Raw genomic sequence first — 13,238 nt, forward strand, 5'->3', positions numbered from 1 at the left:
TTTTTAAAGTTACTTTTTCCCATTTATTCATCAGAAAGAAAAGAGTAGACATGAAAGTAGGGGTGACAGAGCGATCGGGACATGACCCAGATCAGATGTAAACCTGGCCCCCATGAGCCAACAGCTTATACTGTATATGTTCTGGGCATGTTGACAGAATCCTGCGCCACAGCAAAATCTCTATATCTTTTAAAAGTACATTTAAATCACTTCAGAATTCTGTCTGATCTGTTTTAAATCATAATAGCATTGCAATACTAATTTTATGAGCCATGCTTGCATTGCTACTGCTTCCTGAGGAGAAAGATGTGTGCTATAAGGCAGGCAGTAAAATTCTATTTGAGTAATATAATTTTTTTTAAATAATTGTACTTTTACTTGGGTAACATTTTTGGCTACTCTACCCACCTCTGGTGGTTATTCTGCTAGAACACCTGTGTGAACTTGAGGGGAACCGACTTCATACATCCACTAAAAATCCTCTTGAGATCATTTGGTTAAAAGTGGCTCAGAAGAGCCTAGTTCTGGGAAAGGTCTGGCATCATTTGTTTGTAGATGCCACTTGTTTTGATATTTTGTAAATAATCCAATGACATTTAGGGGTTTTACGTGTTCAAATACTTTTTGGGAATACTGTATGTGAAAGGCAGAAAAGAGAAATCAGAGGATTGGAAAAAGGAATGGAGTGAAACATGGAGAAGTAGTTAGCAATTGATAAAGAAGAAGAGTCAGCTGTCCCCTGACGCTACAATCCTTTTCTGAAGAAGCGCCTTTGCGTGAGGAGAAGCTAAGTGCTGAACCATCTGCTTTTGCCCTTCAAAAAGGCTCACAAATGAACCTGCCTTTTTAAATGGGGTGTCCCACAACTACAAAGAAAGCTGCTCAGGTATTACATACACAGATGGACTGGCTCACCCACAAATCACTGTCACAATCCCACGCTGCTTTATAGGTGATCAGTTAAATCCCACACATGCCATAGTCATATGACTACATATTATGGATGAGAAAAAATGGTCAGCTAAAGATTCAAAAACTGATTAGTAAGGTACACTAGTTCATCACAAGTTTTATTACATTTAATTTTCTAGTTTCCACATTTTAGCAGCGGTGCTTTAATTAGCGTGCAGTAATTCTTTTTTTTCTTGGCTAAGTCCAACCATGAGAGTTATGTTTTTAAGACACCATGTCACAATAAAAATAGTCCATATTTTAAAAATGTGCATTCTGTTAGCTCTGTCTCCAGCTGTTTTTGAATGCAATAACACATTTTATGTAAACACTCCCTAAATTTGTCTGATCATGTTTAGATGAACCCAAAACCAGGCTAATTAAACAAGACTTTATTCAGATGACTATTTGACAGTGCTGAGTTGATTACTTCAGAATTGTAATCAGGAACTGATTACCAAAACACATTTTAACTGATAAAAAAAAGATGGTCTGAATACTTTTTATTTTGAAGATTATTTTTAGACTATTGACATCCATATTTGTATTATTTTTGTCCAGGCTTCAGCAATCAATAATTATTAAAGTCACTGGATTTGATGTAGACCTAGTATTTCCCAGTTATAGCAGTGTTTAGTTACCTGCATAATTATTTCTCATGAAAAGAAATGGTCTAATTGTTTGAGTGCTGTGGGGGGGGGAAATAATTGACAGGTGCCCAGGAGGTGCTAAACAAACATAGTCTTACTCTGGCAATTTCAGCATTACAAACACAATCTATGTGTGCTAACAGATCAGACCAGTCAAATTTCAGAATCAGCAGTATCAGAAGTTATCACAAAGGCAGAAGTGCATTCATTTACATTTTTGAAGCAGAGTACAAAATCAATTTGCGAAACTAAAACTAACTTTAACGCACTAATGCAGTCGGTTTGCATTTATGTGTGGATTATATTGTGAATATATACAGTAATGTTGTGTATTTGCAGATTTTGGTGTGTTACATGGACAAAACCCACAGAGTAACATATAGTTTATATGATAATTCAAATAATAATACAAAATGTTCATCTGGAGTTGGTTAGATATGCAATGTAAAATTGAGAAAACATGCAAACACACCTCTAAATGCCTTTTGGAAGGCAGATATTATATTGCACAGTAATGTTTTCACCTTGTGTCTCCTTAAAAGTGGAATGAGTGAGTGAGTGAGACATCTTCATCACTCCATCTTTTAGCCACCTGGCTTAAGTGGCTATTATCAAGTCTGTGTGTGCAATTCCACTCTCTTCCGAAATACTTCCTGATCATATATCAGCAGTAGGCTGATTTATAATGAAAAATTTAAAAAGATTCAAAAGGAAAATTTAGGTGGGGGTTCAATTAATTATGACTAATTTACTGCTGTTTTCTGATTAATATGTAATCATGTAATCCATAAAAATTTAACTGCAATCTTACTGAGTATTTTAAAATGTAATTTAATCTAATTACAAGAACTTGATTACATGTAATCCATTTCTACACAGCACTGCTAGTTGGCTAGTCATTTAAGCAACCTACGACTACTCGATTTTTAAAATATGTTGTTTTGCAAATCCCAACGACACTTAGTATGTCTATTGTGTAATTAAGAATATCCAGCCATTAATCTCAACACTTTAGTCAGTACCTTCAACAAAGACCCAAATAAGAATGGCTTGATATCTTAAAGTCTGGGACTGATTCTTGAATGCAGCCCTTAGGTCTGGGTGAAAAAGACACAGACTGACATAACTGATGGCTAGCGCTCATCAGAGGCTCCAGCTCCCTGTCCCCAGCCACTGTGCTGCTTAATTAGAGCCTCTCGCCACAATTTATTTTTTGGCTGTACTCTGTGTTTCCTGCTTCAGGAGAGGCTTAACGTTATGTTCGTACGCCAGTCCGTAGGGCCAAAAGTTGAGTGTAATGTGATCAGTAATGAATTTTGTGTTACATTAGGCTGTATAAATGGACGGACAAGCGCAGACTACAAGTGTCCGGGAGTCGGCCTTAATCTAATGATGCAAAAATAGAGACAGAACCAATTATGGAGAGGGCCAACTCGGTGCTGCTGCAGGGACTGCAAATGAATAGGTACAAATCAAATTAGTGCCTAATAGACGCGCTACGAGAGAGGGCCAGTCGATGCTAAATGCATTAGGGCCTTGTGACCTCGCTGCTCCAAGCAGCAGCGTCCAGGATCCAACCTCCATTTTCCCCAGATATCAAAGGAACTCTTGTTCAGAGGAGGGGGGAGGGCCAAAGAGCGACAGCTTCCTAAACGAGTTAAACATTTGGACTGTCAAGAGTGGCAATTTCCCCCTCATTTCAATCTGTCTCTTCCTCAATGTGAATGACCTAATTTGTTATTATAAAATCTCTAAAATGTGCCTTTTCCAAGATGATCTATATGAGAAATCAAATAAATACAATAGGAGCCTGTCACTAAGACAAATTCTTATCTTAGCATAATTCAAAGAAATAGTCGATTGGGGATCGCATTCTTCCGTAACTGATTCCTCCAGTCACAGAGGTATTAGCAAGAGTAAATCGATCAAAATAGGGTTTACCAATTTAACTTCTGACAGAGTTAATTTGCTTTAGAGTTTAATGAGCTACAAATGAGAAAAACAAACTTGGCTGATGGTCCATGTTAGTAGGTCTTTAACAGAAAGGAATATACAAATACCTGAGCTCTGTCTATGCAAAGTTATCAATACATTTTCAAAGTGCCCTTTTGTACATAAAATGAAAATAGGTGCAGTTTGCCTTCAGGTGTTTCCATATTTTTGGGCAAGCTACATTTACATCATTTTTAGTATAAATGAGCTTAAAGACCCAATGAAATATCTTGGCAAGCACAGGTTTCCATATTCTGTTAACATATTTCCTATTCTTAATTGTCCAATCGGCTTTAAAGTTACTCTACAACCATGAACTATGATTTGCTAATTGGTAGTCGGTTGCAGGGGAGGGACATACTCATTCTAGAGAGCAATTGATTGGACAAAAATCTGTGTAGTGCAACATGAGTTATCAGTTTTTTTGTTTTTGTTTTTGGTCTGTTTTCCAGAAAGAGAAAGACTGTACAATTTAAAATGCACATACTGTATCTGCTAAAGTTTAATTTTGTCCACTTTTAGGAATACACTTGCATATACTAGCAAATAGACATGGACATTTGATTTTATGTGGTCTTTAAAGCTGTGCAGTTAATTGTTATTCATGATAACAAAGAGGAAATGTATGTTATTTGATCTTCATTGACAACACATGCATAAAACTATTAGTGAGTATGCTCACCTGTCCCAGAGCCTACAATATCTCTGCTGGGCGACTCTGACATTGCGTCCGCCAGTCTTTCCTTTAGGCCCTCTTCGGTGGCTTCAACAGAGGACATGTGACGCAGGCCGAAGCTTTCAGGCCAGCTGCCGCACACCTCCAGCAGAGTGACGCTGCGATCAAACATGCCTGCCGAGAGAAAATAACACAATTTTAGTACACTATTTAATAGTGCAGAAATAGTGTATCAAAGCCTATTATGTGTTAATTTTTATCAATCCAATCTAAATAGATTAAAAAGTCCTTTTAAGACAAACCCGTTTACTCAGAGGCCTTCTTTATAACTCCCTCTCGGGAAACTATTTAGTAGGTATTATCTAGGAAATATGCAAACAAGTACAGCTCCAATGTACTTGAATGGGGAAACACCGAAATCTCCAAAACTGTTTGGAAAAATTACGATTCAATATACGGTAAACGGTTTGCACTTATATAGCACCTATTTTAACCTTAGCGGTTACCAAAGCGCTTTACACTGTGTCCTATTTTTTAGGCTGATCCAGCAATGTGAATGCACATTCTAGGGTAAAAAGTTGTTGTTGAGATTGGCACTTTTAGGAGAAAAGCGACATATTAAGCTTTACGCTTTCCTCTATTAATTTTCCTGTGAATGGTTCGTTTCCTCCACCTTGAACGGTCTCCAGTCTCACTGAGGTCTTACATGGGTAAATAGCATTATAACATGAAAACTCTGTACATGGCTATGCTGGTGTATCTACCAGAAACTCTGAGGTCATAAACAGCTATCTGTGTTTCATCTGGCACACATAGCTGCTCAAGACCTCAGCCGAATCCCCCTTCCTCCAACAGGGATAGCAAATAGGAAATGACTGACCCCTGAAAAACACCACTGTGGGCCAATATGACTTCAAACGAAAAAATTGGCCTTGTTTTTTTACCCCTTGAATCTCAATGCCAATAAAAGAGATATTGCATAAGGAGGGGTGTGAGGAAAAGAAAGCAAGCAGAGCTCCTCTGTCTCCTGTGATGCTTAATTTCAGATGGTGGCGTTGCTAGGGTGTCTCTCTAATACAGATACCTGCTACATGAAATACAGCTGCTTTATCAAAAGGGCTTGTAGGGAGACCCTTTGATCTGTAGGCTAACGGCAATCTGCCCTTGTCTAGGCTCCCCTGCAAACCCTCAGTCGCACTCAAGGCCTCTGACAAGCACTAATGTGCGGGCGAGAGAGGGGCGCAGGCGGCCTGTGGCGCTGCACTGATAGGGAGGCAAGAGGCCTGCTGTTATCTGCTGTAAAACACCAGCCCAGCCAGACTCACAGACAGCAGATAACTTCACACCACTTCATAAAAAGCTGTTTGTCCTGTGTCTGCCATTGTCTCCTCAACAGACCCACCATCAAAGCTCCAGGCAGTGTGGGTGTAGTCATAGCACACGTCACAACAACAAACACAGATCTGTATATACCAGGACTTTACAGTACATTTCTGAATGTGACATACAGCTGTTTGCACTTTCATTCAAGGGTTGTAACAGCTTTTATAACTGGAGGGATATTATCCAGTCCACCTTCAAAGGTTTCACTTTGTTTGGTCGAAGTGCAATTTTTCTTTTAACCGGCCACATAAAACTGCTGTTACACCAAACAGGAGCATCTGCCAAATGGTTGCATCAGCACACTGAATGAATATACTGTACATTTTATCCATACTACGTCTAGCACCCACTTACGGATGTCTGCCTTTTAGCATATCAGTTAGAACAACTGGGCAAACCTAATATTTGTAATATTCATGAGAAATGCGTGTTATTCATACACCCCTGGATGTTATCATAGGGCTTTGATATTTCATCATGTCAAAAAACAACTACAGAATTTAATTTTCAAACCTTGTGACAGAGGGTGACATTTGTTGATCTGCAAATAAAATGAAAATAAAAAATAAATCTTTAGAAAACAAACACTGCTGCTTTAAATACAGTACAATCCACATGCATGCAGTGTGTAGTACATGTTTATGTGTGTGGACATCTTGCAGGGCTTATGTAGGATTTAATCAGGGACTATATTTGTTTACAGAAAACAGGTCAGTAGAAGAGAATGTATGTGAGCATCCAAGCTGACCAGATGAGTGATGTAACTGTTAGTGATAAAGCAATATAATGAACAATTAATGATTAAAAAAATCGAAATTAACAGTTTTGCTGAAAACAGATAATTCATGCAATACTGGATTTCTTTTTCACAAATAAGAGAAAACATCTGAGCGAAACCAAAAGGTTTCATTCAGCAGTAATTACGGAAGCTCAGCGTCAGAGTCATCCCTGTTGAAAGTCAATGAGGGTGCTTTTAAATAAATTTGGGAGGCTACTCCTCAGCTGGAGTGCTCACCCCGAGTGCATTACGCTGAAGCTTAAGGTGAAAGCCACGGAGGATGTGAGGTCAGAAGTTCAATCCCTCGAATAGGGAAGATCTCTTCATCAGAGAGTCTGACAGCCAACACAGCCCACATTCTGCATTATTCACACCTCTCAGAGCTCAGACACACCTAATTCAATAATAAAATGCCTGGGGCCTGGGTAGCTCAGCAAGAAAAGATGATGACTATCACACCTGGAGTCACAAGTTCGAATCCAAGGCGTCCTGAGTACCTCTAGTCAGGTTTCCTAAGCAACCAATTGGCCCATTTGCCAGTTGCTAGGGTGGGTAGCGTCACGTTGGGTTAACCTCCTCGTGGTCGCTATAATGTGGTTTTCACTCTCGGTGGGGCATGTGGTGAGTTATGCGTGAATGCCGCGGAGAATAGCTTGAGCCTCCACATGTGCTAGGTCTCCGAGGCAATGCGCTCAACAAGCCATGTGATAAGATGCGGAGGAAACTGAGATTCGTCCTCCGCCACCTGGATTGAGGCGAACCAATATGCCACCATGAGGACCAAATTGGAGAGAGAAAAAATGACATAAAAAAAATAAAGAAAAATGGTAAATGCCTGCCAAGGTTCTGGATGGGCAGAAACACATAAGAAGAGAGAGAGAGAGAGACAAAAGTCCTGAGCCAACCCAAGTGGTTCCCCTCCCCAGCATTGCGTTTTTCTCTCGCTTTAACATCTTCATTTGGATATCCTGTCTGAACCACAGAGCTATGAGGACACTATGTTAACATTTAACAAGGAGTAGGAAAAGCATGCTACGTTTCATCATCATAAAACCCACGTGGATTAGTCCTAGATATTAGCAAATGCAGGTCTACTTATCTCACACCATTGAGATGTTCTTTATTTAATTTAGAGAGCATTCACCTTTACTGTCTCGGGCTACAGAAGGTTTACTGAGGCATGTGGGGAACATACATTATCCTGTTTCTAAGCTACGAGGGGGACCAAAGGATCGTAAACACCTAAAAGAACAGCACCATCAGGCAAGGAGGGACTAATTCAATTAGGTTTTATTGAGGGGCCATAAGTGAAATTGAGCTAACAAGCAATTATCTAAAAAAAATTGTGTTAGACTTGCGTAATGTTGGTCACGTCTGAAAACAAACAGCCTTCTAGTGGAAAATGGGCAGTGTGTAAATCAAGTGTTGTCATTTGTCCAAGAAGGCATCTGCCTGAGCTGCCCCTGTCCAGAAGACGTACATCGCTTTTATTTAGAGAAGAACAGACAGAAAAAGCACAGGGAATTATGGGGAGAAAGAGGTGGATTAGGATTGGGAAATGTTGTGAGCCAAATTCAAACATGCAATGTGTACTAACCACTAGGCCATGGCACTAGAAGACCGAGCTAAGCAGCAAAGTATCTTTCATTTAACAATGTCAGGTTGAATTACGTCACAATTTATCAATCACCTGAATTTTTTGTTTAGTAAAAACAAAATGGTGAAATGCTGTTGGTACACCTGTAGTTGGTTAAAGGGATAGTTCAACCAAAATATAAAAGTTCTGTCATCATTTACTCACCTTCATGCTGTTCCAAACCCATATTACTTTATTTCTTCAGTGAAACACAGATGTTAGGGAGAATGTTAATCTCGGTCCTCTTTCACTTTCATTGCATTTATTTTCTTTACAATGAAAATGAATGGTAACTGACGCTGTCATTCTGTTATAATTTTTTTTTTCCTGGGTGAACTATCCCTTTAAGTAAACTTTATTATCTTCATAAACTGATTATGGCCTTGCTCGAGTGAGTGTCCTCTTTTAAGATATCAAGCCATCCAACTCTCCAGATAAGAGCGACACTGGACACTCAGGCCGGCTTTATTTCCGTGCCCTCTAGCTCCTTGGTGTGCACGCTGCTTTCACTGGCTCTCACTCAGTGGCTAATTTAAAGTGCCGCCAGTTGATGCACACAGCATCAATGGATCCTGAAAAGACAGTCTGACAGCGCTGCAGACGAACAAGCCACAGCCAGAGTGATACAGACCCAAAAGCTGCCAGAAGTGTTTACTGGTGATGTGCGAGTGTTAATGTAGATGTAAGCTCCAAGGGTTAGCAGTCAGATAGATAACCATAAGGAAGTCTTTTTTCACACCCACCTCTAAGGCCCCTTCCTCATTACATTACACTGCCTTTTAAATCATTTACTCCCTTGCTCTCTCTTTTCACTCTTCCTCTTTAGCTGTGAGAGTGTGAGTAATCCCACCCTAGCCGGGCTTTTACGCTCTCTTTCACACAATGGGTTCCGACTCACTCAGCCACGGCACTCTCCACCCTGCACTAAAAGCTAAGTCTGAAAATGTAGGAAAGCAGCACTGTTTGACAATTAGCCTTAAACCATTAATAGCAATGAGAGCACTGTGGATCTAAAGCATCGTGTGTGGTACAGACTACAGCTCTTTAAAGGGATAGATATTAAGATTCTGTCATCATTTACTCACCCCCATGTTGTTTTAAACCTGTTTCTATTGTGGAACACGAAAGATGCTGGGCAGAATGATCACTATTCACTTTCATTGCATGTAAATAATAAAAATGTTAAATGTAATCGTAATAGAGGCTTGCAATCCCTTTAAGAGAGGCCTACAAGTTTTTTTTATTTATTTATATGCTATGGCCTTTGTATCCCTCCTTTAATTACAGTACATACGGTTTCTTATTCACTCTGTTGAGGAAAAGGAAAGAGTCTTATAACTTGGTAGAGAAGGTGCAGAAAGAGGAGGCCAAAACTCATCCACTACAACAGAGCACACACCAGCTTATTGTGCCACTGCTTTCACAAGCCCACCCGCATCTGATATTAAGTGCACAGGTGCTGTTGCTCTGTGTATCTTGCTAATGCAAAAGTGAATTCATTGCATTCATGATTAAAGCAGTAGGGGCAATGTTTTGATTGGTGAGGGTATCATCAGTGCCGATGACCACAACATCAAACTCACAGGTTTAATAAAGTCCATTTCTCATTTGACTTCTATGAGAGAGAGAGAGAGAGAGAGAGAGAGAGAGAGAGAGAGAGTCAAAGCAGGAATAGAGCTGACCTCTTGCCTTTCACCTCAATTTCCAAGATCAAGCCTCTCCTCACATTAGTTAGCTCTCAGAAACCCTCAGAACCCCATAACTCAACATCAAACGCCGGCATTAGTGAATGCCATGGCCACCGCAGCCTTTGCGGTATCTTTTGGTGTTTGTGCAGTAGGTTTGTGATTGTAGCAGGGCCTTAATTGCACAGGATGTGAAATAAAAGAGGTCAGAAATGATAGCAACCTCGATTAGGACAACGCTGCTCTGTCGTTCTATCCAGCACTATATCCCTTGATTCAAATTGTGGGGCACTTTTTCGGGGCACTGGCTGGGAGTCTGACGGTATTAATAATGAAGAGTGCCATGGCCCCGCCAGTGATTAAAGGAGAATGATACGCTTGACACAGAGCAGAACCTGTGCCGTGTGTTTGCTGACAAACTGCCACAGCTCTCTGACAGCTCGGGCGAATAGAGCACACTCCCAAGGCCTTATTCAGCCACATTCACACACACACAATCTCATGGTAAATTATGCATACATGCATCCTAGTGTTGATTAGTCCAGTCTTTCACCACTCATACCTAAGTTTGGCATATTTGTGTAATATATGATTCTCAGTTAAACAATATAGAATATTAGGTGTGTCTCACACTAGCCTGAGCCTTTTTGTAAGTCCCCTAATAAATGAAACTGATGGAGTTAATGTAAACAGAACATGGCCTAGCACCAATAATGATGGAGAGCAAAAGAGTGAGAAGTCGCTTACTATAAGCCAAAGCGGCAGGGACGCTTAATTGATATGGAAGAGTATTGTATTACACAGTAACTTAATGAGGCAGACGTCTTGTTTATTCTGAAAAGCTAATGTGTTTCACAGCTACTTGAGTGCATTAATTTCTCTGAAAGGGCTGGAACATATTGAGCCCCTCCCGTGCTCGCCGGAGCCAACGCTATAGGGCCTGATACAAAACACTATAACATTTTTCTTATTCAAAATTAACAAACACAGCTAATCAGATATAAGCAGCTCTTTTCAATTTCTCTGGGCTTGGTTACCGTGTATATGTCAAGAGTTCATATGTTACAGGCAATCACTGTTGGCAAAGGGCGATATTGGTAGATACTTTCCAAGAATCAGTCACTCAGATAAGGGTGTTTTTGCACAGATTAAATTGTTCTAACTCAATACAACCCCAATTCCCAAAAAAATGGGATGCTGTGCTAAAATGTAAATAAAAACAGAATGCAATGATTTGCAAATCTCATAAACCCATATTTTATTCACAATAAAACATATCAAATGTTTAAACTGAGGAAATGTAAAATTTTAAGGAAAAAATATGGTAATTTTGAATTTGATGGCAGCAACATGTCTCAAAAAAGTTGGGACAGGGCAATGTTTACCATGGTGTAGCATCCCCTCTTTTTTAACAACAGTCCGTATACATCTGGGGACTGAGAAGACCAGTTGCTGGAGTTTTGGGAGAGGAATGTTGTCCCATTCGTGTCTGATATAGGATTCTAGCTGCTCAACAGTCCTGGGTCTTCTTTGTCGTATTTTTCTTTTCATGATGCGCCAAAAGTTTTCAACTGGTGAAAGGTCTGGACTGCAGGCAGGCCAGTTCAGCACCCGGACACTTCTACGATGAAGCCATGCTGTTGTAATAGAAGAAGTGCGGTTTAGCATTATCTTGCTGAAATATGCAAGGCCTTCCCTGAAAAAGATGTCGTATGGATGGAAGCATACTGTATGTTGCGCTAAAAACTGCATATACTTTTCAGCATTGATGGTGCATTTACCGATGTGCAAGTTGCCCATTCCATTGGCACTAATGCACCCCATACCATCAGAGATGCAGGCTTTTGAACTCAGTGCTGATTACAAATCGGATGGCCCCCACTCCTCTTTAGTCCGGAGGATGCAGCGTCCACGGTTTCCAAAAAGAATTTCAAATTTCGATTCGTCTGACCACAGATCAGTTTTCCACTTTGCCTCAGTCCATTTTAAATGAGCTTTGGCCCAGAGAAGACGGCAGCGTTTCTGGATCATGTTCACATATGGCTTCTTCTTTGCATGATAGAACTTTAACCTGCATTTGTGGATGGCACGGCGAACTGTGTTAACAGATATCACAGTACCCAATCATGTTTCCAGCCTTTTGTTGCCCCCATCCCAACTTTTTTGACACGTGTTGCAGCCATCAAAATCAAAATTACCTTTTTTTAAATGGTACATTTCCCCAGTTTAAACATTTGATATGTTTTCTATGTTCTATTGTGAATAACATATGGGTTTATTTATACAGATTTGCAAATCGCTGCATTCTGTTTTTATTTACATTTTACAGTGTCCCAACTTTTTGGAATTGGGGTTATACTTCCAGATAAAAATGGAAACTAGTCTTTGACTAGAGATGGAGACGTTTTCCCAAAACGGACAAAATGTGGTGCTCCTGTGCAAAACGCTGAAAAACAGCCAGATGCGGTGCAACAGTCAAGTGTGTCTGTCTAGCACATATTTATATAAAAAAAACTATTGAAAAACAGCATAGAGTGATGCACAAACATGTGTGAATGGCCCCTTAGACTCATTGACAACTGACTTGAGACTTTCCTTGGACTCCAAATTAATCACGTCTTTATGTCTATGATGAAAAATATTTTCTAGGGAGCGTATTATGCACTGATCTGTGCAGTGAGAAAAACTGTGTTACATTCTCAATTTGTTTTCTTGGACAATCCTTAATTTTTTTTTTTATAATATATTAAATTAATTGTAATGAAATGGGCTTTATAAAACTAAGCTGCTGTTACCAAAAGAGATTTAAGTCTTGAGCACTGACTTGGTCTCTGCGTCAAAGACTTTTAAACATGTCTACTTCCAGAAAATAAAATATTGCATGCATACATGCACTCATAAACACGATAGGGTGTCAACAAAGCTTTTTATGTGTGTGTGGCTGTGAAAGTCTTTGTGTAATGTCTCAGATCTATAAGAGATGCATGAAATCTGGCGCGGGGGGTGAGTGTCCACATCAATCACAATACAGCCCATCCCAGCAGACCCAATCCATCAGCCCGCAGTTGCTGGTGGAAACCTGAGCCCCCGCACTGCCTGGGTCTGCCAGCCCACAGTTGACGGATGGACATAGCCTTAATCCCCGCATAACACAAACAAACACCTGTACTCTCTCTCTCTCTCTCTCTCTCTCACACACACACACACACACACACACACACACATAGAGATCCACATGAGGACAATAAGGTGCACATTAGTTTCATGCAATAAATATATTTGATAGGTAGCATTCCTGTTACATATGGTTTGACAACAGGAACAGGTCCATGCCATAAGTGCACAGGACTATACTTGTAAACATTAATATTCTCCATAAAAAGGGATTTATTAAGCTTTAGTCTTTGTGTAGCACTTCCCCTTGAAGAATCAAATGTACAATATGACAATTCAATAAGTTGTTATACAATTTATTGACAGTTACAGA

General features: G+C 39.9%; 1 protein-coding gene across 3 annotated transcripts in view; it reads right to left on the reverse strand.

Moving 5' to 3' along the window:
- The window catches only part of LOC127629767 (BCAS3 microtubule associated cell migration factor-like), a 303,774-nt gene that overhangs the window by 25,434 nt on the left and 265,102 nt on the right, over window positions 1–13,238 (reverse strand). For all 3 annotated transcript variants that reach the window (XM_052106997.1, XM_052106998.1, XM_052106996.1), the window contains exon 23: window positions 4,276–4,443. In XM_052106997.1, coding sequence (XP_051962957.1) covers window positions 4,276–4,443 — 168 coding nt within the window. The remainder of the gene's footprint in view (window positions 1–4,275; window positions 4,444–13,238) is intronic.

The sequence above is a fragment of the Xyrauchen texanus genome, chromosome 36 (assembly GCF_025860055.1).
Source record: "Xyrauchen texanus isolate HMW12.3.18 chromosome 36, RBS_HiC_50CHRs, whole genome shotgun sequence".
Lineage (NCBI taxonomy): Eukaryota > Metazoa > Chordata > Actinopteri > Cypriniformes > Catostomidae > Xyrauchen > Xyrauchen texanus.